The sequence below is a fragment of the Rhinoraja longicauda genome, chromosome 1 (assembly GCF_053455715.1).
Source record: "Rhinoraja longicauda isolate Sanriku21f chromosome 1, sRhiLon1.1, whole genome shotgun sequence".
Taxonomy (NCBI): domain Eukaryota; kingdom Metazoa; phylum Chordata; class Chondrichthyes; order Rajiformes; family Arhynchobatidae; genus Rhinoraja; species Rhinoraja longicauda.
Genome location: NC_135953.1, coordinates 45,590,852 through 45,618,276, shown reverse-complemented (window position 1 = coordinate 45,618,276; position 27,425 = coordinate 45,590,852). Strand labels below are relative to the sequence as shown.

Sequence of the window (27,425 nt, the reverse complement as noted above, 5' to 3'; positions counted from 1 at the left end):
CCCTCTCATCCTCCTATATTCCAGTGAATACAAGCCCAGTCTTGTCATAACCTCACATTTATCCACATTATACTGCATCTGCCATGCATCTGCCCACTCACCCAACCTATCCAAGTCTCCCTGCAGCCTCATAGCATCCTCCTTGCAGCTCACACAGCCACCCAGCTTTGTGTCATCTGCAAACTTGGAGATGTCACGCTCAATATAGGAAAGAGGCAGAGAAGCAAAGGAAACGTAATGGGCAGCGAGAGAGGGATGCATTGCAGAGCTGCAGGGAAATAAGGCAATAGAGAATGGGATTGATGGGATAGCCATATTGGGAGCTGGCACTGGATGAATAGCCCCATCCATATCCAATGCAAGTGAGATTTTATAATGCTTTACATCTTTCATCTGACTGAAAGCTTTGAAATGGACAGGAGCTTAGATTTATGCCTTTGGGCATTTATTTAATTTTTCACCTCGTGTCGTGATCTGATTATTAGGCTTCTTTTAATCACTGCTGAATGATTCAAATGAACTGACGTGCACTGTTGATCTTTTAGTCTCTTGCAGGATTTATTCTGGTCGAGCTTCCGATGCTAATGGGAGGCTGATAAATTGGTTGTTTATTTCGCTGCCACTTTGTGTTCTTCCAATATGTGCTTCACATTTGTTTTACTGCCCCCTTCAGCCTCACCATTCACTCACAAGTTCCGCATACCAACAGTCTTCATTTCCTTAGAATATATTAAAACAAAAACTAGCGCAAATCTCATCAGCAACCTGAGACTAGCTGCACTGTGCAAGGCAGCACCTATCATGAAGAAACTGTACATTTTCATATAGATTATAGTAATTATGTAAATGAAATTATGATAGACATAGGTAGGGTAGACAGTCAGAACCTTTTTCCCAGGATCATGTATCTGTACACTGTGAATGGCTTGATTGTAATCATGTATTGTCCTTCTGCTGACTGGATAGCATGCATCCAAAGCTTTTCACTGTACCTTAGTACACGTGACAATAAACTAAACTAAACTAAGCTAAACAGGGGCAAAGTTTAAACGAGATGTTCAGGGCAGATATTTTAAACACACAGAAGGTGAAGAGTGCCTGGAGCACACTACTGTGGAAGGTGGTTAAGACAGATATGATAGTGACATTAAAGAGACTTTTGGATATACAGGGAAGAATAATAATATATTCCTTTATTCGTCCCATACCGGGGAAATTTACAGTGTTACAGCAGCAAAGTGGATAGCAAGAGATCATTCATTATAAATGAAAGATACATAAATTGTCATCAGTTTTCTGTGTGTTCTTAGCTGTTATTGTTGACTCGTCTGCTGGAAGGATATGGATTATGTGTAGGCAGATAAGAGTTGGTCTTGGCATCATGTTCGGCACGATCATTGTGGGCTGAACGGCCTGTTCTTTAGCTATAACTGCTCTGTGTTCTCTGTTCTATAGGGAATGGGATTACCAAAACATTGGGATTTTGAATAAACTGTTCTGCTTTTTAGGGAATCTTTAGGACACATTTCTTGAAAAATCCATAGCATCTTTGGCAATCTGTTCCCTTTCTATGTGACCTCGAGCTACTTGTTCACTTTTGTTTAGTTTATTGTCTTGTTTCATAATGTATGGTGCAAGTTAAGGTCCAGCAAAGTCCGATTAAAAATAGTTTCGAGAGTACTTTTCAGAAGGCACATGGTTTGGTGTAATTTAAGGCTCAGATCATGGATTTGAATAGTTTGCAAAGCAAAACTTGAATTTTGTACTTTTTCCTTAGTGTACAAGAGAAGTACACTAAGCACTTGTAAGTATCATGGGCTATCATTATCAGGGTCGTCTTAATGCATGGGCCTGATGGGCACTTGCCCGGGGCCCCACGAGCATAGGGGCCCCATGCTGATCTGTGTATGTTAAGTGACTTGCAATAAATAAATACTACTTTAAAAATGTAGGTTCAATAAGTGCTTTTTTCCCAACATTTTCAGTCACTAAGTGCTTCTCACAGCGATCTGTAAGTGCTTTACGCAACAATGTAGCACCCTAAGTCCATCGCTAAGTGCTTTTCGGTAAGTGCTTTTCGCCGGCACGACAGGGGGGGGCTGGTAGGGAAAGGGGGGTGGGGAGAGTAACGGTAGGGGCCCCAGTACACTGCTTTGCCCGGGGGCCCATAATGCTGTAAAAACAGCCCTGATCATTATAGCGATGGTTAGGGTGGATCAGCTCAGAGAATTAGGTGCTGCAAAACTACAAGGGGCAAAGGTGCAATAAATCAGTTACGTGCTCTGTTTGAGGGACAGTGCACCTCTGTCTCTCACTCCACGTTTGTCTCACCCCTTCGTCTAGTGCCTCTCTCTTGCATCCTTCAATTGTTTCTCACTGCCATAACTTTATTCTTCTCTCAGCCACTTACCATCCCCATACAGAATTCAGTAGCAGGTTAGGTGATTTAATATCAAGTCCACTATTGAGACCAAAAGAAGAAAGGGGGGGGGGGGGGGGGGAGGAGGACCTTGAGGTCCAGCATTATACAGAGGATACATGTCCAAAATTGGTGGAAGTCAAGAGTAGACCTAACATTGGTTGGGCCCCAAAGGACTAAGAGTAAGATAGACACAAAGTGTTGGAGTAACTCAGCAGGTCAGGCAGTATCTCTGGAGAAAAATGATGGGTGATGTTTCAGGTAAGGACCATTCGTCAGACTGAAACTCGAGGGGAGGGGAGTAAGAGTAAGCATAGGTTGGCCCCAAAGGCAGGCTGTGAAATCAGGGGGGGAAATCATTTTCATAGTTGTTGGGCTTGAACGTGTGGGCACGGGACAGTTTGCTCTCCCAAGTAAAATAACAACCCAAATATGATCCTCTGGTAGGGAAATCTTTTTACTCACTGATGTATAGATTCTGCACATTCTTAAGTCATATCCCCTCTGTACAACCCTTAAAATTTCTGAAATGTATTCAATTACATTGAGTTTTACTTCAGTCACTGGAAGGCAAATGTTGATATGAGCTCAATGCCTAAAGGCTCCATCAGTGATGTACTCTTTGTGACAGGACATGGAAATATATAAAAATAAAAAAATAAAACTGATTTGAAAGGAATACCTTTGAACCCACAAACATTTGAGTTCATTTCTGCTTGCATACTAGTGAAAGCCCTAATGAAAACTGCAAAGACACTAGCAATTCTATGTATTGAGCACAAACATTATTTAATTAATTTAATCTTTCTCAGCACTGTGAGTGTTCCAGTGCCTGGGTAAATTGCTGTTGCATTTTGCAGTAATGCATACCTATATTATTTCACTTTAATTGCTTTACTGTAGGGTGGGTAGATTGGCTTTACTGTAGGATGGGTAGATTGGCTTATTTTAGCTTACTCTTTCGGCAAGTAAATAATTTTAAGACCTTCACCTTTCATTTTGAATCGTGCAAGAAGGTAGTTAATTTGGCTGTCTTTTGTACAATACTTTTGTTGATACTCCCTTCACTCCTCCTAAGGTACTGTTACAAGACTTGTTCAGTATACACCAGTACTTAGTACCATCACATTATCTTCCTCTAAGATTGCTTCTCTAGACTCCTCATGAAGTCATATTTTCATAACCATGCCAAAGTACCCGTTCACAAAATCTATCTTGCGTATTGTGTCCTGTGGCTGAGAATGATATTATTTTTTTGCCATTGCGAAGTAGACTTAATAATATAACTGTATATCTCTGATTCCATAAGTGATAAACTGCTTGTTCATCCATTCATGCATGGATGCATATTGCGATCATAAATGAGGAAGCCTAATTTAATGTCTTAAGGGAAATCTCTGTACAAGTGTGTTCAGATTTTTAGACATAGTCAATTAAATTCCAAAATTATTCATAATGGGGCCCATTTTTGCAGAGATCAATAAGCCACATTGCTGCTGACCTTGGGAAAAGCCAATGAACTTGCCCTCAATGGGTAAGCGCAATGAAATAACATTTGTTCCTCAATAGTACCACCAATGTGTCTTCGACCACAGATAGTCTAACCACATGCCCTTTCTAGGATGAACATGGAAATTGCCAGGAGGAATCTTCCCGATAAGCAGTGTGACTCCAAACAGCCTTCCTTGCCATATAGGACATCTCTTGTGGTAGCCAAATCGTCCACCCACAATATGAATTAAAAAAATAACTGCCAGCCTATTCATGCACCAGACTTGCCCAGAACTTACTTTTGTAAAACATTCAATTTTTCAGAGCCATTCAAGACTATTTTGAAACCATTAAATACAATTAATCATCAAACTTAAATAAATATAGACTTTTATTAGAAAACATCTTAGAAAATAATAAAACAATTTCAAACATTTGTATTTTTTAAAATATTCTTCCAAGTGTTTCCAAAAAACTTTGAACACTTCAAAGTTAATAAACAAAATGCTAAAGATTTGAGGGGAAAAAATGGTAAGATTTAAAATATTTAAAACTTCATGGAAAATCTTTTCAAATTAACTGTCTTTCGCCCAATAGGGGTCCTTCCTTTCCATTCAGACCATACAGAGAATATATTTTGCAATTCCTTGGATCAAGTGCGATATTTTCTCCTGAGTACGGTATATTAATATTGGGCAATTCTCTCACCTGTGCTGAAATACATGAAGACTCCACTATTGGAGCACAGCTTGGAGCATAGTGAAATTAGCTAATAAGTAGGAAGTAACATTCGTTCCTCAATAGTACCAGCAATGTGTCTTCGACAACAGATAGTCTAACCACTTCCTCTTAATATTGAGTAGCACTGTGATTGCTCAGTTCCCCACCATGAACATTGTTGGGGGGGGGGGGGGGGGGCATTAATCACAAATATACTGTGTACCGTGGGTACTGATTCACACATTACGAGGAGCCAGCGCTGCCCTCGCAGCTGCGGCTTGCCTGCAGTCCGTTTGTCTTTTGTGTTTTTTGTTGTTTTTGTCTTAATTGTAGTTTAAATATGATGTAGTGTTTGCGGTTGTGTGTTATGTGGGGGGTGGGGGGAAGGGGGGAACTGTAACATTGTCTCTCCCGATCGGAGACCCGACCTTTGTTTTCTGTGTCGTTTCTCCGTTCCCGCTGCGGCCTACCACCGGCCATGCACCTGGAGCTGGCGGCCTCCGGCTGGGACCACCTGGGCTCTGGTTCGCAGAGCCCGCGGCCCGGACTCACCACCTGCGGCGCTGGCTGCCTTCGGATGCTGCGGGAGCGGCTGCGACTCGTCTCCGGAGGCTCCGGACGTTGGAAGCCCGCAGGGCCCTGGGTGGGGGCCGACATCGGGAACTCCAGCAGCGGCAGCGTCTTCGCCCGCCCTGGATCGCGGGGCTTGGGTCGGCCCGCCGCGGACCTTTCACCGTCCGGCATGGCCTGAAATAGGCCGCGGGATTTTCTCCGCCCGGCGGGGGCTTCAATGTCGGGAGCCCCGACCGCCCCGACGTGGCAACTCCAACAGCCTGACCGCGGGAGAAGACGGCAGGGGAAGAGAAAAATACATTCTGGCCTTCCATCACAGTGAGAAGGGGACTAGAGGAGACTCACTGTGATGGATGTTTCTTTTGTTTGGTGTTAGTTTATGATTGTATGTGTTATTGCATTTTTATTGATTATTCTTATTGGTCTTATTGTTGAACTGCGGGTAATTTTTCATTTCACTGCACATTTATGTGTATGTGACAAATAAATGACTATAGACTATTGATTGATTATTGACCTGACAAGCTAAAGTCTTTTCACCATCTGCAAGGTCCAACAACATACAAAAAGCTTGACAGCATTCAAGAAAATACAATCATATCTCATACACTACTCCAAAGATTTATGCTATGCAGCATCAGTGCACCAGTTACTTAACAGGCTGCTGTAACAGCACCTCACAAACCTGCGACAAGGTTTTAGACGTATGGAAATGCCACATCTGCTTGCTTTCCTCCAATTCACAGACACACACACATACACAGCCCACCTTGGAAACGTGTTCCTCCATTGTCAATGGGTCTAAATCCCAGAACTGTATCTATTGATTGTGTGTATACCTTTGCTAGATGGACTGCAACTGTTCAAAAATGTGGCTTATCTCTATCTTCGCAAGGACAATTAGGGATGGGCAATAAAACGTAGCCTTTGCCAGCAACACGTGCATTTGGAAAATTGGAAAGAAACCCTCGAGATTTACACAGGCATATCCACAAATCCACAGGCATATACACAATAAACCTCCCAGATATACACAGGCATATCCACAAATCCACAGGCATATACACAATAAACCTCTCAGAAATACACAGGCATATCCACAAATCCTGAAAGTTTTGTCAACTACAAGGAATACGGGCACTCATGCTTATTCTCTCATTATTCTTTAGAATCTGTTAATATATATATATAATATATACAAGGTAAACAAGATTACAGATATCTTAAAATTCATTTATGTAATATTCAGAAGTTGTTTGTCTCGGAATGTCAAAAGAAACAATTCATAAGTGATAGGAGCAGAATTAGGGCATTCGGCCCATCAAGTCTAATCCGCCATTCAATCATGGCTGATCTTTCTCTCCCTCCTAAACCCCATTTTCCTGCCTTCTCCCTTTCTCTCACAAACAATTGATGTTTATTAATTCAGAACAAAAAACTTCCATTTAGTGATTTTGCATTCTACAGAAACAAAATGTACTATTTTTATATGCATTATATGTTTAAAATGGCGTCCATGTTATAATCCTTTATGAAAAAACAGAAATCACGCTGAATATGAAGAAACTATCCCAATGTTATCTCCTTGATGGCCATCATGTATCTTTATGGATTACATTTAGGAATTGCAACATAATGAATATCTGAAATTGTGTATTATTCACAGACTTAAAAGTAAATTCCTGCAATTAAAACTGTCTCTATCATTCCTGCATTGAAATTAACAAAAACTTGCTTTTCAAATCTGGCATTATTCCTTGAATGTGCTTCTTTAAATTCAGGTCTGAGCTCAGGTGAGTGAGCCACAGGAGTTATGTGGACCAGATGGCTAGACACTGAGATTCGCAAATGTTAGGATTATCTTGGTGTGGGGAACGGTCAAGATATTTGGCTGCGCGCATAAACAAATAGAAATCACTTGAACAAACGGTCATCATGATACTCTCTGCTAGCAGCTTATGTGTACTTACAGTGTGAACATTTCCACGATGCCATCATCTTGCCTGACAACAGGGGAGAATAATAGCCACAAAGAGTGCAGTAGAGAACAGAGATGTCAACACTGTCCCTACGCTGCAATTTTCAACACTTAGAACATTCATTCATTTTGACATGCTTAAAAGTGCTTCTGACATGTATGAATAAACCCCTTATTCAGCCAATATATTTATCTTTAATAGTTCACAATGATATTCTCCGTACTTGGTTCTGCCGTGAGTGGCAGCTTCGCCAACAGGCTGTCTTGTCCCTTTCTTCTTTGTTGTTTTTAGTGTGTTTTATTTGTATGTTTTAGTTAATCTTTAATTTTTGTATGATGTGGGGGACTGGGGGAAACTTTTTTAATCTCTTTCCTCGACGGAGATGCGACTTTTTCCGTGTTGCATCTCCATCCGCACTGTGGCCTAACACCGTGGAGCTGGCAGTCCCTTTGTTAGGGATCGGCTTCGGGAACTCCAGCTGTAGGAGATTCGACCATCCCGATCGCGGGAACCTCGATCGTCTCATTGCAGGGCCTTCGATCGCCGACTGTGGGAGCTTCGATCGCCTGACTGCGGATGTTTCGATCTCCCCGACCACGGGAGAAAAGGAGGAAGAAGGTAAAAGTTATTCACCTTCCATCACAGTGAGGAGTGCAAGGTCACCGAAAGCAAGATGGTGGGGACTCGGAGGGATTGCCGTGAGTGCGGTGGCCTCAGTGTTGCGGGGACGTCGTGCCACGGGAGCGTCCTGGAGTCTGGTGCAAGTGCAGACGGCTTTCTGACTGTTCAGAGACTGCAGTAAGAGCGACAAGCGGTCGGTACAACTCTGGCCACATCACGGTGAAGAGCATGTGTGTGACTCGGACATTGGGCTGATGGCTGTGGGTCTTCACTTTTGCTGTGTGCCCTAGGGATTCTCACACACAGTGCTAGTGGCTGTTGATGTTTAATTTTTATTTAATTTTGTATCTTGTTGCTTTTTTTTTGGTATGACTATGGGAAAATCAAATTTCTCTGTACCTCAGGGTACACATGACAATAAAGGAATATTGAACTATTGAATACAGTTCACAAGCAGTGATGAATATATCAGGAGCACTCAGAGGTCGGTATTCTTCATACTTGGTTCTGTTTAGTTATCTACCAAATAGATTTCTGATCTAAACTTCACGATTGCAATTTCTTCTGTTCTTCTTTCTAACTTTGCCTCAAAGCTGCTGAAAGATTGGAAAAATAAAACTGACCACCAGAATAGTTTTAGATTTCCAATTAAATCTAAATTAAATCTAAATTTGCGGCACGGTGGCGCAGCGGTAGAGTTGCTGCCTTACAACGAATGCAGCGCCGGAGACTCAGGTTCGATCCTGACTACGGGTGCTGTACTGTACGGAGTTTGTACGTTCTCCCCGTGACCTTCGTGGGTTTTCTCCGAGATCTTCGGTTTCCTCCCACACTCCAAAGACGTACAGGTTTGTAGGTTAATTGGCTGGGCAAATGTAAAAATTGTCCCTAGTGAGTGTAGGATAGTGTTAATGTGCGGGGATCGCTGGGCGGTGCGGACCCGGTGGGCCGAAGGGCCTGTTTCTGCGCTGTATCTCTAAATCTAAAAAATCTAAAAAAATCTAAAATCTTAAGGGGACCACAAGCGAACAGATATTAAAAGCACCCAATGAGTCGAAAACATTCCCATCACCTCTACTGCAAGGCTGTTCATTCTTAATCAAACTACATGATAGGAGAGTGTACCTGAGGGATACTGCACCAGGTCCATAGATCTCTCTCACGGCTGCCAGGTCAGCTTCAAGCTGGGGGTGCTTATGAAGTTCACCATCATAATTTCCCTGAAATCACAATCACAACTTAGTTAATGTGCTCTTAACCTGAGGAACTGTACACAGTAACAAATGAACAGAGGCAACAGAAAAGGCCAACTGTTTATAGACACAAAATGCTGGAGTAACTCAACGGGTCAGGCAGCATCTCTGGAGAAAAGGAATAGGTGACGTTTTGGGTTGGAACCATTCTTCAGTCCATCTTCTTTCAAAAGTCTATCCAGAGTAGTGATGATTTTATTCTTCAACAAATCCAACTGGTAACACATCTACCAGCCTTGGAGGGCATCTACAACACACGATGCCTCAGAAAAGCCACCAGCATCCACAAAGACTCTTCACACCCCTGCAACAGTCTGTTCGAACTCCTTCCATCGGGCAGACGATACAAGGCCTTCTACGCCCGCACCTCTAGACTCAGGAACAGCTTCATCCCCAGAGCCATAGCTGCTATGAACCGGTCCTGCTGAGCCGGATGGTCACAATGCACAGTGATCCGGCACAGATCTACTTGCACTTTATTCTGTCTTAGAACTGTTACCATTTTTTTCTTTGGGTTGTTGTTGTTTAAATTAATTAAATTATTGCATCGTATGGGAGGCGCATTCCCAATCTCGTTATACCCCTGTACAATGTCAATAAAGATATATTGTATTGTATTCTATTGTATTGGTCAGTGCTTTAATTTTCTGGCTTGAGAGAATATTTAGTTTCGTTTTTTTAATTAGATACAGCACGGAAACAGGCCCTTCGACCCACCGAGTCCATGCCAACCAGCGATCCACATTACACTAGCACTATCCCACACATACACAAGGGACAATTTACAATTTTTACTGAAGCCAATTAACCTACAATCCTGTATGTCTTTGGAGTTTGGGAGGAAACCGGAGCATCCAGAGGAACCCACACAGGTCACGGGGGAAACATACAAACCATAGAGATAGCAGTCAGGATGGAACCCGGGTTTCTGGTGCTGTAGGGCAGCAACTCTACCATTGTGCTACCGTGCTGCCCAATACAGTGAATGTTGAGACACTATCCAGTGAACACAGATGAACTTCTGGAGAAAATGGCAATAATAATTACTGCTTGCAGCTCTTGTCTAGTTTCCATGGCAACATTTGAACACACATGATAGAAGAAGCCACCTCATCCAGGAAGAGGTCTCACATGGTTGTGATTCTGGCATTTGCCCATCTAACTGGGTCCACCTAATCACAGTCTACAGAAATGTAAATGTAAATAGGAGGTAAAACTAGAAACCAAATCATGAAAAGCAACAAAATAAAACCTTAGATACTGGAAATCTCAAATAAAAAGGGGTCAGGCATAATCTGCGGAGATAAAAAAAAGTTAATATTTCAGGTCAATTACATTTTGACAGCATAATTATGATGAAAAGTCAATTGTCTCTACAAGCCACTTTCCAGTATTTTTTTTTTAGAAACAAGGAACTGCAGATGCAGGTTTACAAAAAGAAATGACACTTCGGCTCGAGGCCATTTCTTCAGACTGTTTGTTGTGGGGGTGGATGTAGAAAGTTGGAAAAGAGGAGGGGCAAGTCAAAGCCTGGCAAGTGATAGGTGGATGCAGGTGAGGAGGGGTGGGGGGAGGAGGGGGGGGGGGGTTATAGGTAGATGGTTGGACAAAGGCCAGAGATGAAAATAAACTAGGTGAGGTAATGATAGAAGAGTTGTGAATTGTGGAGTCAGAGGAAGGAAAGTAGGGAAAGGGGTGGGGAGAAATGGCTGTGAGTCCACATAGGGCACAAGCAAGAGGGGGGTTGGGGGGAGGGGAGGGAAGAGGGGGGTTGGGAACTAGAGAGATGGGGAGAGGGGATTTTTGTCATCTAAAATATGAATTTTCAATGTTCATACTGTTGGATTGTAAGTTACCCAATCAGGTGTTGTTTCTCCAGTTTGAGTGTGGCCTCACTCTGGTGGTGGAGGCAGCCCAGGATAGAAAGGTCAGTATGGGAATACCACCCCTCCCCCTTTATTTCCCACCCCCGTTTCCCCTTTCATCTCCCTCTTAGACTTGAGCTGTACCCCAACTGGACTGGCACCCATTTCCCCCCTCCCCCTGTTCCTTCCTCTGGCATCACAATTCACAACTCTTCTATCCTTATCTCACACCTTATTTCTTTTTATCTCTAGTGTTGGTCCAACCATCTGCCTATCAAGGACCCTCTCACCTGCATCCACCCATCAATTGGTAAGGCTTGTCCTGCTCCCACATCTCTTCCAGCTTTCATACCCCCCCTCCCCTCCCACCACAATCAATCTGCAGAAGGGTCCCGAGACGAAACGTCAGCTATCCATGTTCTCCAGATAGGATGCCTGACCGGTTGAGTTACTCCAACACTTTGTATCTTTATGTCCCAACATTTTCTGTTGGTTAATCAAATTACAAAGCCGAAATAAACATGCCTGTAATTATATATATTATATCCACAAGAGAATGGGTGAGTATGCCACCTGTGGCATCCGTTAATAACATTGTGTTTAGATTGCTCCTTTCACAGCCTGAGGATGCCACAAATCAATTTTCAACTAATGCTCCACTGTTAACCCACTCCAGATTGATAAAAGCTGCAAGAGTTGAAAAGGCCACATGCCAACAAGAAAACAACAAGGCCTCAGAAGCAGATGGTGCTCCGGCTGAAACACACCATTTGTGATTTCAGTCACAAATTCACGAACCCGCTTCCTATGTCTGGGAAGAGGAGGACTGGTCAGGGAGCTTAGAAATGCTATAGTGGTGACCGGCTTCCAGAAATCAAGCTGGAATAGATACAGAGAAGATTTACGAGGATGTTGCCAGGACTCGAGGGTTTGAGCTGCAGGGAGAGGTTGAGCAGGCTGTGACTCTATTCCTTGGAGCGCAGGAGGATGAGGGGTGATCTTATGGAGGTGTATGAAATCATGAGAGGAATAAATCAGGTCGACGCACAGAGACTCTTGCCCAGAGTAGGGGAATCGAGAACCAGAGGACGTAGATTTAAGGTGACGGGGAAAGGTATAATAGGAATCTGAGGGGTAATTTTTCACATGAAGGGTGGTGGGTGTATGGAGCTAGTTGGCAGAGGAGGTAGTTGAGGCAGAGACTATTGTAACATTTGAGAAACAATTAGACAGGTACATGGATAGGATAGGTTTTGAGGGATATGGGCCAAATGCAGGCAGGTGGGACTAGTGTAGATGGGACATGTTGACCAGTATGGGTAATTTTGGTCAAAGGGCCTGTTTCCACACTGTATGACTCAGTGACTCAATCTATGACTTTAAATGGGATACCTCCGAACACAGTACCTACAAATTATCACCCCGTGGTCTGCCACAAGCAAAGTCATCACCAGATCTCCCCAATCCTTCTCCTGATAGATGAACAGCTCCCTGAATCACAGCATGGATTCCATCCATTTAGAGACACAGTGCACATGATCTTCACATGCGACAACTGCAAAGGGTATTCAGGCAACAGTATCATGTCCTTCTTCGCATAACAGGGGCTTGAGAGCGAATATCCTTCACACATTTGACACATGCAATAATTTCATAGTACCAAGAGATTAGTTTGCAAAATTAGAGCACATGGTATTGGGGATAGGGTATTGACATGGATCGAGAACTGATTGGCAGACAGGAAGCAAAGAGTAGGAATTAAACGGTCCTTTACAGAGTGGCAGGCAGTGACTAGTGGGGTGCCGCAAGTGCTGGGACACCAGTTATTTACAATATATATTAACACTGTAGACGAGGGAATTAATTGTAACATCTCCAAGTTTGCGGATAACACAAAGCTGGCTGGCAGTGTGAGCTGCGAGGAGGATGCTATGAGGCTGCAGGGTGACTTGGATAGGTTGGTTGAGTGGGCAGATGCATGGCAGATGCAGTATAATGTGGATAAAAGAGTGGCAAGAACAAGAAGGCAGATTATTATTTGAATTGTGTCAAATTAGGAAAAGGGGAGATGCTATGAAACCTGGGTGTCCTTGTACATCAGTCACTGAAAGTAAGCATGCAGGTACAGCAGGCAGTGAAGAAAGCAAATGGCATATTGGCCTTCATAGCGAGAGGATTTGAATATAGGAGCAAGGAGGTCCGACTGCAGTTGTACAAGGCCCTGGTGAGACCACACTTGGAGGATTGTGTGCAATTTTGTTCTACTAATTTGAGGAAGGACATTCTTGCTATTGAGTGAGTGCAGTGTAGGTTCACTAGGTTAATTCCTGGGATGGCGGGACTGACATATAATGAAAGAATGGGTCGACTGGGCTAGTATTCACTGGAATTTAGAGAGACGATCTTATAGAAACATATATAAATCTTAATGGATTGGACAGGCTAGATGCAAGAAAAATGTTCCCAATGTTGGGGGAATCTAGAACCAGGGGTCACAGTTTAAGAATAAGGGGTAAACCATTTAGGTCTGAGAAGAGGAAAAACCTTTTCACCCAGAGAGTTGTGAATCTGTAGTATTCTCTGCAACAGAAGGCAGTGGAGGCCAATTCATTGGATGTTTTCAAGAGAGAGTTAGATGTAGCTCTTCGGGCTAACGGAATCAAGGGATATGGGGAAAAAGCAGGAACGGGATGCTGATTTTGGATGATCAGTCATGATCATATTGAACAGCAGTGCTGGCTCAAAGGGCCGAATGGCCTACTGCATCTATTTTCTGTTTCTATCAAAGAATTGTATACCTGAACATGGCCCTCTACTTGACCACTTATCTACATGGGCAGCAGGGTGGTGCAGTGGTAGAGTTGCTGCCTTCCAGTGCCCTCCATAATGTTTGGGACAAGGACCCATCATTTATTTATTTGCCTCTGTACTCCACAATTTGAGATTTGTAATAGAAAAAAAATCACAGGTGGTTAAAGTGCACATGGTCAGATTTTATTAAAGGCCATTTTTATACATTTTGGTTTCGCCATGTAGAAATTACAGCCATGTTTATATATAGTCCCCCCATTTTAGGGCACCATAATGTTTGGGACACAGCAATGTCATGTAAATGAAAGTAGTCATGTTTAGTATTTTGTTGAATATCCTTTGCATGTAATGACTGCTTCAGGTCTGTGATTCATGGACATCACCAGTTGCTGGGTGCCTTCTCTGGTGATGCTCTGCCAGGCCTGTATTGCAGCCATCTTTAGCTTATGCTTGTTTTGGGGGCTGGTCCCCTTCAGTTTACTCTTCAGCATATAAAAGGCATGCTCAATTGGGTTCAGATCGGGTGATTGACTTGGCCACTCACGAATTGACCATTTTTAGCTTTGAAAAACTCCTTTGTTGCTTTTGCAGTATGTTTGGGATCATTGTCTCGGTGTCGAATGAACAAAGAGTAGGAATAAACGGGTCCTTTTCGGAATGGCAGGCAGTGACTAGTGGGGTACCGCAAGGCTCAGTGCTGGGACCCCAGTTATTTACAGTGTATATTAATGATTTGGACGAGGGAATTGAATGCAACATCTCTAAGTTTGCGGATGACACGAAGCTGGGTGGCAGTGTTAGCTGCGAGGAGGATGCTAGGAGGCTGCAGAGTGACTTGGATAGATTAGGCGAGTGGGCAAATGCATGGCAGATGCAATATAATGTGGATAAATGTGAGGTTATCCACTTTGGCGGCAAGAACAGGAAAGCAGAGTATTACCTGAATGGTGAACGATTAGGAGAAGGGGAGATGCAACGTGACCTGGGTGTCATGGTGCACCAGTCATTGAAAGCAAGCGTGCAGGTGCAGCAGGCAGTGAAGAAAGCGAATGGTAAGTTGGCATTCATAGCAAGAGGATTTGAGTTTAGGAGCAGGGAGGTTCTACTGCAGCTGTACAGGGCCTTGGTGAGACCGCACCTGGAGTATTGTGTGCAGTTTTGGGCTCCTAATCTGAGGAAAGACGTTCTTGCCTTAGAGGGAGTACAGAGAAGGTTCACTAGATTGATCCCTGGGATGGCGGGACTTTCATATGAAGAAAGACTGGATAGACTAGGCTTGTACTCGCTGGAATTTAGAAGACTGAGGGGGGATCTTATAGAAACATATAAAATTCTTAAGGGGTTGGAGAGGCTAGATGCGGGAAGATTGTTCCCGATGTTGGGGGAGTCCAGAACCAGGGGTCACAGCTTAAGGATAAGGGGGAAGTCTTTTAGGACCGAGATGAGAAAACATTTCTTCACACAGAGAGTGGTGAGTCTGTGGAATTCTCTGCCACAGAAGGTAGTTGAGGCCAGTTCATTGGCTATATTTAAGAGGGAGTTAGATTTGGCCCTTTTTGCTAAAGGGATCAGGGGGTATGGAGAGAAGGCAGGTACAGGTTACTGAGCTGGATGATCAGCCATGATCATATTGAATGGCGGTGCAGACTCGAAGGGCCGAATGGCCTACTCCTGCACCTATTTTCTATGTTTCTATGTTAACTGCCAGCCAATGAACTTTGAGGCATTTGTTTGAACTTGAGCAGATAGGATATGTCTATACACTTCAGAATTCATTATGCTATTACCTACCATCAGCGGTTCTATCATCAATGAAGGTTTTGGTAAGCCAAAGGTTTGGCTGATGTCTCCAACAGTTTTATTCTTGTTTCTCAGTCTCATAATGGCTTCTTTAAATGGCTACACAAAATGGCGGCACTGCCCTAGCAGCTGCCGCTCACCTGCGGTCCATTTGTTTTTGTGTTTTTGTTGGTTTTTTTTGGTCTTAATTGTAGTTGTGATGTGGTGTTTTTGTGTTTGTGTACTATGTGTGTATGTGGGGAGGAGGGGGAAACTGTAACATTGTAAATATGTGTCCCTTCCGAACGGAGACCCGACCTTTGTTTTCTGGGTGTTGTCTCCGTTCCTGCTGCGGCCTACCATCGGCCCAACTCCTGGAGCTGGCGGCCTCCAGGGCTCTGGTTCGCAGAGCCCGCGGATCGGACTTACCACCACCGGAGCCGGCCGTCTTCGGAGGCTGCGGGAGCGGCTGCGACTCGCCTTAGGCTCGGGCCGCGTGGATGCCGACATCGGGAGCTCCGGCAGCGGCAGCGGGTTCGCCCGCCCCGAATCGCGGGGCTTGGGTCGCGGACATTTCACCGTCCGGCGCGGCCCAAGATATGCCGCGGGATATTTCTCTGCTGGGCGGGGGCTTCAATGTCGGGAGCTACGACCGCCCCGACGTGCAGCAACAGCGGCAGCAGCGTGTTCGCCCGCCCCGGATCGGACTTATCATCGGCGGAGCCGGCCGTCTTCGGAGGCTGTGGGAGCGGCTGCGACGCGACGCGCCTTGGGCTTGGCCCGCTGTGGACCGTCCGGTGCGGCCTGCAACCACAACAACCTGACTGCGGGCGAGGACAGCGGGAGAAGGGAAAGACATTGTGGCCTTCCATCACAGTGAGGAGAGGACTGGAGGAGACTCACTGTGATGGATGTTTCTTTGATGGATGTTTCTTTTTTTGTGTGTTTTTGGGGTTGGGTGGTTTGAGTGCCTGTTTGATGCTTTTATTGTTGGACTGTGTTTTTGGGGGTTTTTTGGGGTTGTGTAATTTGAATGCCTGTTTAGCGCTTTTATTGTTGGACTGTGTTTTTGGGGGTTTTGGGGTTGTGTGATTTGAATGCCTATTTAATGCTTTTATTGTTGGACTGTGTTTTTGGGGGTTTTTGGGGTTGGGTAATTTGGGTGCCTGTTTAGTGCTTTTATTGTTGGACTGTGTTTTTGGGGGTTTTTTGGGGGTGTAATTTTGATGCTTATTTAATGCTTTTGTTGTTGGACTGTGGGTGATTGAATTAACATTTTGTTCAAGATGGCCGCGCCGTTGTGTTTGGCTGCCTGCCACTGTATGTTTCTTTTTTTTTCCTAGTCAGATGTGCAGCACTTTGGTCAACGTGGGTTGTTTTTAAATGTGCTATACAAATAAATTGACTTGACTTGACTTGACTTCTTTGAGTTTCATTGGCACAACTTTGGTCCTCATTTTGATAAGCACCAATAACAGTTTCCAAAGGTGATGGAAAGACTGGAGGAAAGATTAGGTGCTCTCTTATACCTGCCTTAAGGAGGCAATTAAACACCCCTGAGCAATTACAAACGCCTGTGAAGCCATGTGTCCCAAACATTCTGGTGCCCTGAAATGGGGGGACTATGTATAAACACAGCTGTAATTTCTACATGGTGAAACCAAAATGTATAAAAATGGCCTTTAATAAAATCTGACAATGTGCACTTTAACCATGTGATAATTTCTATTACAAATCTCAAATTGTGGAATACAGAGGCAAATAGATATATGATGGGTCTTTGTCCCAAATATTATGGAGGGCACTGTACATCGCCAGAGACCCGAATTCGATCCTCATTACAGGTACTGCCTGTACAAAGTTTGTACATTCTCCCTGTGACTTCGTGGGTTTTCTCGGGGTGTTTCAGTTTCCTCCCACACTCTGAAGACATGCAGGTTTTTAGGTTAATTGGCTTCTGTAAATTGCAAATTGTCCCTAGTATGTAGGATAGTGCTAGTGTACAGGGTGATGCAGGTTGGCACGGACCCGCTGGGCTGAATGGGACTGTTTCCACCCTGTATCCCTAAAGTCTGAATATCTGCAGCAAGATGCCAAGTAAATCATGATTTCAAACAAGAGCAAACATTCCAAGTCTCACCGCTGTCAAGCTTGGCTGCATCATTACCCCAATTTTATGCAATTATTCCCATCTCAACATTGCAACACACGTCAAACAAGCTTCCTACTAGAGAGAAGCTGGTTTACAGGACAACATGTTCTCTTTACACCAGAACCAAGTCAGCAGGCAGACAACATTTCCATCTTTGGAGACTCCAAATTACTTGCTGAAATATATGGGAGAATGGGCCAGGTATTTAGAAATCAGCAACATAAAGATTTTCTAATAACTTGTCCCCACTTACACAATAACAACCCCGACAATAAAAATCCACAAGATCCTGAAAGACGTGGATCATTTCTCATTTCTTAGGAGCCAATTTTTAATAACGGCAGAGATCAGTGATGAAATTTACTATTACATTCAGTGCACCAGCACAGCCTTTGGTCAACACAGGAAACAAACATGTCATAATCAAGAACATACCATAAAGTTCATGATCTGCTGGGCAACACTAACCTTACTCTGCCATGTACCTCTGTGACTCTTGACACACAGAGCACTGACGTGATACTAGTTAATGACAAACCACTCCAATTCCACTGTCACTATAAGCAAGAGTCATCTGAGAACAAGTATCAAAAACAGAGGCCAGGCTCAAACTCAGCCATTTCTGCTCAAATCATTCCCACCAAACTCCCGAAACAGAAACTTTTTTCTGCGATGCATTTCAACAAGATATGGAAGGGATGTTCTCAAAATCTCTGGGAAAAGTCCAACACCCCACTGGGGTAGGCTATTTAGAATAGAGATGAGGAAAAACTTTTTTACCCAGAGAGTTGTGAATCTGGGGAATTCTCTGCCTCAGAAGGCTGTGGAAGCCGATTCTCTGGATGCATTCAAGAGAGAGTTAGATAGAGCTCTTAAACATAGCGGAGTCAAGGGATATAAGGAGAAGTCAGGAACGGGGTACTGATTGTGAATGATCAGCCATGATCACAGTGAATGGCGGTGCTGGCTCGAAGGGCTGAATGGCCTAATCCTGCGCCTATTGTCTATTGTCTAACGGGAATCCGTAGTCTCTTAGCATTCAAAATGGTGATGGAAATTTAAAGGACAGATTTGAGAACCTCAAGTCCTTACCACCTTCAAAACAACTGCCTCAGCAAGCACCTTTTGCCCAGCACGTGAAATGGGCAACAGATCCCATCTTCACCTCTCATCTCCCCTCAAAATAGAATGGAAGCAAGTGATCCTCAATCCCAGGGAACCACCTTAGAAAGAGGATTGTTGCAAAAGAGCCACAGTCCTCATGCGAGAAGCAGCAAACAATTGCTGTGTAACAAACACCCTGAATTATCACTGCAATGCCGTCCAGATCATCTGGTTTTAGGTGTAGATGTCAGGTTAAATTCCATGAAGAGAATACTCCATTCAATTTTCCAGTAAAAAATATATCTTCACAGCTAAAAAATTCCTCACAAAACTAACTGGACCTTAAATCACAGGGAATCCTTTCTCACCAATTCCATGGATACAAAGAGGATATTCCAGAAGGACATAACAAGAGACTGAAGAGTAAGTTATTGTGAACCATTTTATGATCCGATCTCGAGTCAGTCTTGCTGTCCGGCTGCATGTTACAAATGGACGTCTTGCTGCAATTTGCAACTCCAGATTAATACAATTTAGGCAGATCCTTTTTCCCCCAGGGGAAAATTGCCAAATACCAAAGGGCACAGCTTTAAGGGGAAATGGGCAAAGTTTAAAGATGATATGCGGGGCAAGTTTTTTTCCACCAAGTGTGGTGGGTAAGTGGAACCAGGGGTGGTGTGGAGATAGATATGATAGTAGTGTTTCAGGGACTTTTAGAAAGCCACATGCAGGGAATGGAGGGGTAAGAATCATGTGTAGACAGAAGAGATTAGTTCATCTTGGCATCATGTTTGGCACAGACATTGTGGGCTGCAGGACTTGTTCCTGTGCTGTACTTTTCCATGTACAGCTCTAACAGATTCCAGCCTTACATTACTATTACATTCAGTGCACCAGCACAGCCTTTTGTGTGAAGGGAGAAGGAGAGATAAAATGGTTCAGTTTAGTTTAGTTTATTATCACAAATACTAATGTACAGTGAAAAGCTTTTGTTGCGTGCTATCCAGTCAAAAAAGGCTATAAAAGATTACATTCAAGCTGTCCACCTGTACAGATAAAGGAAACAACATTTAGTGCAAGATAACGTCTGATAAAGTCCTATTAACGATAGTTCAAACATCTCCAATGAGGTAGATGGAAGGTCAGGACCGCACTCTAGCTGGTGAGAGGACGGTCCAGACTTTTGATTGAATCAGAAAAAAAACCACAACCCTGCTCCTTCCAATTTCACAAAATAAAACCTGGATCTGTTCGATCTTTTCTACAATGTCCTGCAGCTGTACTTTTAAAGACTGCTGCTTGGGTTACTTAATGGCAGGGTGTGAGGGCAGAGTATGTGCAGTGCATGCTGTGCCTACTTGTTCTCATAAATGCAGCAGTAGGTGGACGTAGCAAGAAGGACGGAAAATACTGGAAATACTCAGCTGGTCAGTTTGGAACTGTGGAGCAAAGAGGCAGATTTCACATTCATAGAAACATAGAAAATAGGTGCAGGAGTAGGCCATTCGGCCCTTCGAGCCTGCACCGCCATTCAATATGATCATGGCTGATCATCCAACTCAGTATCCCGTACCTGCCTTCTCTCCATACCTCCTGATCCCTTTAGCCAAGGGCCACATCTAACTCCCTCTTAAATATAGCCAATAAACTGGCCTCAACTACCCTCTGTGGCAGAGAATTCCACAGATTCACCACTCTCTGTGTGAAAAAAACGTTCTCATCTCGGTCCTAAAAGACTTCCCCCTTATCCTGGTGACCCCTTGTTCTGGACTTTCCCAACATCGGGAACAATCTTCCTGCGTCTAGCCTGTCCAACCCCTTAAGAATTCTAGGTCAACTACCTTTCTGATGACTGATTTGTGCATTAATCAAAATGTTGAAAGCCTGAAAGGTCTGATAGGCTTGATGTCCAGGGGAAGGTCCCATGGAGACATGACAGTGGTTAGATGGAGTGTTGACTATGCCCATGATGAGCCCATTGATACAATTTTGTGGCTTTTACTGCTTTATTAATGCCAATTTAACCAGAATAATTTGTTAGTTTAGTTCAGTTTATTGTCAAGTGTACCGAGGTTCAGTGGAGAGCTTTTTGTTGTGTGCTATCCAGTCAGCGGAAAGACTATATATGCTTACAATCAAGCTGACCACACTATACAGATCAGAATAAAGGGAATAATATTTAGTCTAAGATAAAGTACAGTAAAGTCCGATTAAAGATAGTCCGAGGGTCTCCAGTGAGGTAGATGGTAGCTCAGAACCTATCTCTAATTTTTGATAGGACGGTTGATAATAGACAATAGACAATAGGTGCAGGTGGAGGCCATTCGGCCCTTCGAGCCAGCACCGCCATTCAATGTGATCATGGCTGATCATTCTCTATCAGTACCCCGTTCCTGCCTTCTCCCCATACCCCCTGACTCCGCTATCCTCAAGAGCTCTATCTAGCTCTCTCTTGAATGCATTCAGAGAATTGGCCTCCACTGCCTTCTGAGGCAGAGAATTCCACAGATTCACAACTCTCTGACTGAAAAAGTTTTTCCTCATCTCAGTTCTAAATGGCCTACCCCTTATTCTTAAACTGGGGCCCCTTGTTCTGGACTCCCCCAACATTGGGAACATGTTTCCTGCCTCTAACCTGTCCAACCCACTAATAATCTTATACGTTTCGATAAGATCTCACCTCATCCTTCTAAATTCCAGTGTATACAAGCCTAGTCGCTCCAGTCTTTCAACATATGACAGTCCCGCCATTCCGGGAATTAACCTAGTAAACCTACGCTGCATGCCCTCAATAGCAAGAATATCCTTCCTTAAATTTGGAGACCAAAATCTGCACATAGTACTCCAGGTGCGGTCTCACTAGGGCCCGGTACAACTGCAGAAGGACCTCTTTGCTCCTATACACAACTCCTCTTGTTATGAAGACCAACATTCCATTGGCTTTCTTCACTGCCTGCTGTACCTGCATGCTTCCTTTCAGTGACTGATGCACTAGGACACCCAGATCTCGTTGTACGTCCCCTTTTCCTAACTTGACACCATTCAGATAATACTCTGCCTTCCTATTCTTATCACCAAAGTGGATAACCTCACACTTATCCACATTAAACTGCATCCGCCCACTCACACAACCTGTCCAAGTCACCCTGCAACCTAATAGCATCTTCCTCACAGTTCACACTGCCGCTGGGAAGAAGCAGTTTCTGAAACTCGAGGTATGTTTTCTCCCTTCTGCACCGATTGCCTGTTGTGAGAGAGGAGATGAGGGTGACCAGGGTGAGACATGTCCATGACCTTGCTGAGGCAGCGTGAAGTGAATGGTAGGAAGGTCGGTTTATGTGACGGTCTGCGCTGGGTCCATAATTCTCTGCAGTTTTGTGCGGTCTTGGATGGGGCTGTTCCCAAACCATGCTGTAATGCATCCCGATAAAATGCTTTTTACTAAAATAAGTTCCCTGGCCAGTCATGCAAAACTCTGTGATAAGATGAAAAATTATCAGTACAGGTGCCTTATGATGCTTCCACTTATGATATTTCAACTTTGTGATGGTGCAAACGACAGCGACCCATGTGATCACGTGTATTCAATGCATTTCCACTTACGATATTTTCAGTTTCCGATGGGTTTCTCGGAACGTAACCGCTGAGGAGCACCTGTATTAAGCCATTCATGGTAAACCCAAATATTACCTGTCAGAAAGTATCTCCAGTTTCAATAGACAATAGACAATAGGTGCAGGAGTAGGCCATTCAACCCTTCGAGCCAGCACCGCCATTCAATGCGATCATGGCTGATCACTCTCAATCAGTACCCCGTTCCTGCCTTCTCCCCATACCCCCTCACTCCGCTATCCTTAAGAGCTCTATCCAGCTCTCTCTTGAAAGCATCCAACGAACTGGCCTCCAATGCCTTCTGAGGCAGAGAATTCCACACCTTCACCACTCTCTGACTGAAAAGGTTCTTCCTCATCTCCGTTCTAAATGGCCTACCCCTTATTCTTAAACTGTGGCCCCTTGTTCTGGACTCCCCCAACATTGGGAACATGTTTCCTGCCTCTAATGTGTCCAATCCCCTAATTATCTTATATGTTTCAATAAGATCCCCCCTCATCCTTCTAAATTCCAGTGTATACAAGCCCAATCGCTCCAGCCTTTCAACATACGACAGTCCCGCCATTCCGGGAATTAACCTAGTGAACCTACGCTGCACGCCCTCCATAGCAAGAATATCCTTCCTCAAATTTGGAGACCAAAACTGCACACAGTACTCCAGGTGCGGTCTCACCAGGGCCCGGTACAACTGTAGAAGGACCTCTTTGCTCCTATACTCAACTCCTCTTGTTATGAAGGCCAACATTCCATTGGCTTTCTTCACTGCCTGCTGTACCTGCATGCTTCCTTTCATTGACTGATGCACTAGGACACCCAGATCTCGTTGAACTCCCCCTCCTCCTAACTTGACACCATTCAGATAATAATCTGCCTTTCTATTCTTACTTCCAAAGTTTCAATCGATTTCTCACTTGCACCAAGCCCTCACACAGACTTACTGCTTTTACTTTGCCTGAGGCACATCAAGATGAAACCTATAATTGAGAACTATGTCAAACGCCAATTTTTTTCAAGACGAAAATCCACAATTTATTCAAGAAATTTAGCTGCATGATGCACAGTTAGCTATTGGGTTACAGCTCTGAGCATGTCTATCACCATATGCTTCCAAAGACACCAGTTTATTAATATTGTTACAAGATACAAGGTCGAGTCATACAGTCAGTCATCTAGCATGGAAACAGGCCCTTTGGCCCAACTTGCCCATGTCGATCATGATGCTCCATGTACACTAATCCCATCAGCATGCATGTGGCATATATCCTTCTAAACCTTTATATCCATGTACCTGTTCAACATGTACCTTTCCCTCTGGAGGAGAAAAAGCAAGAGTCCTAAAGGTGGAAGAAAGCTTTTCCTTTGACCTGCTCAAGGGAGTGGACCCGCCTGCCTGGCTAGTGGATAAACATCTACCTTATCTCCTGATGAAAAGAATCTCAGAAACAATCCTGATACAGGTTGTGGGGCTGTGGCAATTCACAGCAGATTGCTTCTGATTGATCAGGGGATGAAAGGGAATTAAAAAAGCTGAAAATATAACGAAATGAAACCAAAAACCCCAGTGAAATGTGATTGTAAACTGAGTAAATGAAGAAAGAAAAACGTTATAAAGATTGGACTGCCACAGCCATTAGTTGTGCAAGTGGTGGTTTATTACCAGTGTGCTAATGATAACCTTGCACTGGTGCAGCCAAATCAGAGGTGAAAACAGTCTATCTAAACTGAAACATTTTTTCAGCAGGGGTAATGTTCCCAACATCAGTAGAATAACCCGTACCTTCGGAGAAGGACAGGTGACTTGACGGAAGTACGTAAAATGATGAGAGGCATTGATAGGGTAGAGAGTCAAAATATTTTTCCACAGGGTGGAAATGTCCTGCACTAGAGGGCATAGTAATAAAATGAAAGGGGGAAAGTTTAATGAACATGAGCAGGACAAGTTGTTTTTTTGCACAGAGTGGTGGGCGCCCGGTACACATTACCAGGGATGGTGGCGGTGGCATACGATAGTGGTGTTTAAGAGGCTTTTAGATAGGTGCATGGAAGTGTAGGGAATAGAGCAATATGGATCATGTGCAGGCCAATGAGATCAGTTTAACTCGGTATCATGTTAGGCACAAGCATTGTGGGCCGAAGGATCCACTTCTCTGTGGATTGTCACCTTGTCGTGGTGGAGAAGCTTGTGTGGTCCTGAGATCCTGAGAGTGATGCCCTCTGGAGCTATGCTCCTAGTCGGGTCACCCACGGCGGGAAGGTCGAGGAGGAGGTCCCTGACAAAGAGCAATCCAACCAAGACCTCAACGGTGGAACAGGCGGAGGATGATGGCTGACTTTAGTGGAGCGTCACAACAGCTGGGAAGGTGGACAAAGGCTGCAGCAGAAAAGGGTGCCCGGTCATCTTGGACTCCATGCCACTGGATTCTGAAGCAGATCTGTCAAGGACTGTGTGGTGGCTGTCTGTGCACCAGTCTCCCTACATTGAACAAAGGCATGCACAGGCTTCTTTAAAGGACAGTCATACTCACTTTGAGTGACAGCCGATGATGTGGGCCGAACGGCCAGTTCCCTGTACTGTAACTTTCTATGTTCTATATGCATTTACCTATTCTCCTATGTTTCTCACGATGTAGGTATTTCTAAGTATTTCCCAATTGATGCAATGAAGAAAATATTCTTTTTAATGTTGAATAAAGTCAAATGAAAGATTGGTAGGCTCATTTAGTTTTCCCACATTTACAAATTTAACGATTTGAATGAGAAAGTAGTTGGCATGGTTAGTACATTTGTGGATAACATCAACATGGGTGTTGCAGTGGACAGGAAAGAAGGTCATTTAAGATTACACAAAAAACTTGGAGTAACTTTACAAAAGGGTCTCGATAAACTGGGGAATTGGGACAAGGAATGGGAGATGGAATTTAACTCAGAAAAGTGTGAAGTGTTGAATTACGGTAAGTAAACCAAAGTAGGTCTTACACAGAATGACAAGGTAGGGCACTTGAGAGTGTATTAGAACAGGGAGACTGGGGTAGAGGTACATGGTTCCTTGAAAGTGGCAACAGACAGGATGGTGAAGGCAGCATTTGGCACACTTGCATCATCAGTAAATATATTGAGTCCAAGAGTTGAGACCATGCTACAACTGTACGTCATTGGTGAGACTGCACTTGGAGTATGGTTTGCAGTTCTATTCATCTAGTTACCGGAAATATAGCATTAAGCTGAAAAAGGAGCAGAGGGATTCACAAGGATGTTGCTGGAATTGGAAGGCTTTTGTGTCACAAGAGCAGAATGAGGCCATTCAGCCCTTCGAGACTAAGTCATAAGGTCATAAGTGATAGGAGCAGAATTAGGCTATTCGGCCCATCAAGTCTACTCCGCCATTCAACCATGGCTGATCTATCTCTCCCTCCTAACTCCATTCTCCTGCCTTCTCCCCATAACCCCTGACACCCGTACTTTCCCTTATATCTTTCCCTCGCAGCACCATTCTCCTGCCATCTCCACAAGGCTCGAGTGATAAGGATACCTTGAAAAGGCTTGGGCTATTTTCCCCTGTAGCGTAGAAAGTTGAAGCGTAAGCTTATAGAAATGTATATGATGAGGGGTATAGATAAGGTGAATGGTCACAGTTTTCTCCCCAGCACAGGCAGCATAAATTTAAGGTGAGTGGAGAAAGATTTAAAAGGGACCCGAGGGGCAACTTTTCTACCCAGGTTGGTGGGTAGATGGAGCGACCTGCCAGATGAAGCTATAGAAGCACATTTAATTAAAATGTTGAAAAGACATTTAGATATTTTTTGTTCAGTTTAGTTTATTATATCGACTTATATTGAAATATTTTAATATTGATTTTAGTTTAGTTTATTGTTATAGAAACATAGACAATAGGTGCAGGAGTAGGCCATTCGGCCCATCGAGCCTGCACCGCCATTCAATATGATCATGGCTGATCATCCAACTCAGTATCCCGTACCTGCCTTCTCTCCACACCCCCTGATCCCTTTAGCCATAAGGGCCACATCTAACTCCCTCTTAAATATAGCCAATGAACTGGCCTCAACTACCTTCTGTGGCAGAGAATTCCACAGACTCACCACTCTCTGTGAGAAGAAATGTTTTCTCATCTCGGTCCTAAAAGACTTCCCCCTTATCCTTAAGCTGTGACCCCTGGTTCTGGACTTCCCCAACATCGGGAACAATCTTCCCGCATCTAGCCTCTCCAACCCCTTAAGAATTTTATATGTTTCTATAAGATCCCCCTCAATCTTCTAAATTCCAGCGAGTATAAGCCTAGTCTATCCAGTCTTTCTTCATATGAAAGTCCTGCCATCCCAGGGATCAATCTGGTGAACCTTCTCTGTACTCCCTCTAAAGCTAGAATGTCTTTCCTCAGATTAGGAGACCAAAACTGTACACAATACTCCAGGTGCGGTCTCACCAAGGCCCTGTACAACTGATAAAGGGAATAATGTTTAATGCAGGGTGAAGTCCAGTAAAGTCCGATTAAAGATAGTCTCCAGTGAGACAGATAATAGCTCAGGACCGCTCTCTAGTTGTTGATAGGATGGTTCAGTTGCCTGATAACAACTGGGAAGAAACTGTCCCCGAATCTGGCGGTGTGCATCTTCACACTTCTATTACTCTTGCCTGATGGGAGAGGGGAGAAGATAGGTACATGAATAGGGAATGCTTAGAGGGATATGGGCAAATAGGATGAGAACAGGTGGAAATGTTGGTTGCCACAGACGAGTTTGGTTGAGGGGCAGTTTAACTCTATGACAAGACTGGACATCCGGTAAAGCAACTTGATTTCACAAATTTAAAACAAATAGAACAATTCTTAATTAAGGATTTATTGGTTCAACCAGTGTCTTAGTAAACACCCTGCAAAGACTACTTATCGAAACTGATTCTTATTTTGTTTACTATATAATTGATTGAGGACCAAAGCAAAGATGGTTGTCAAAAATTGCAGCAGGATCTTGATCAGTTGGGCAGGTAAGCTGAAGAATGTTTAATGGCGTTTAATACAGATACATGTGA

The 27,425-nt window shown here is 43.9% G+C and overlaps 1 protein-coding gene across 1 annotated transcript in view; it reads right to left on the bottom strand.

Annotated features, from left to right (window-relative positions):
• parp8 (poly (ADP-ribose) polymerase family, member 8) overlaps positions 1 to 27,425 on the bottom strand; it is a 377,738-nt gene that overhangs the window by 147,016 nt on the left and 203,297 nt on the right. Inside the window, exon 7 of the mRNA XM_078396674.1 lies at positions 8,929 to 9,023. Coding sequence (XP_078252800.1) covers positions 8,929 to 9,023 — 95 coding nt within the window. The remainder of the gene's footprint in view (positions 1 to 8,928; positions 9,024 to 27,425) is intronic.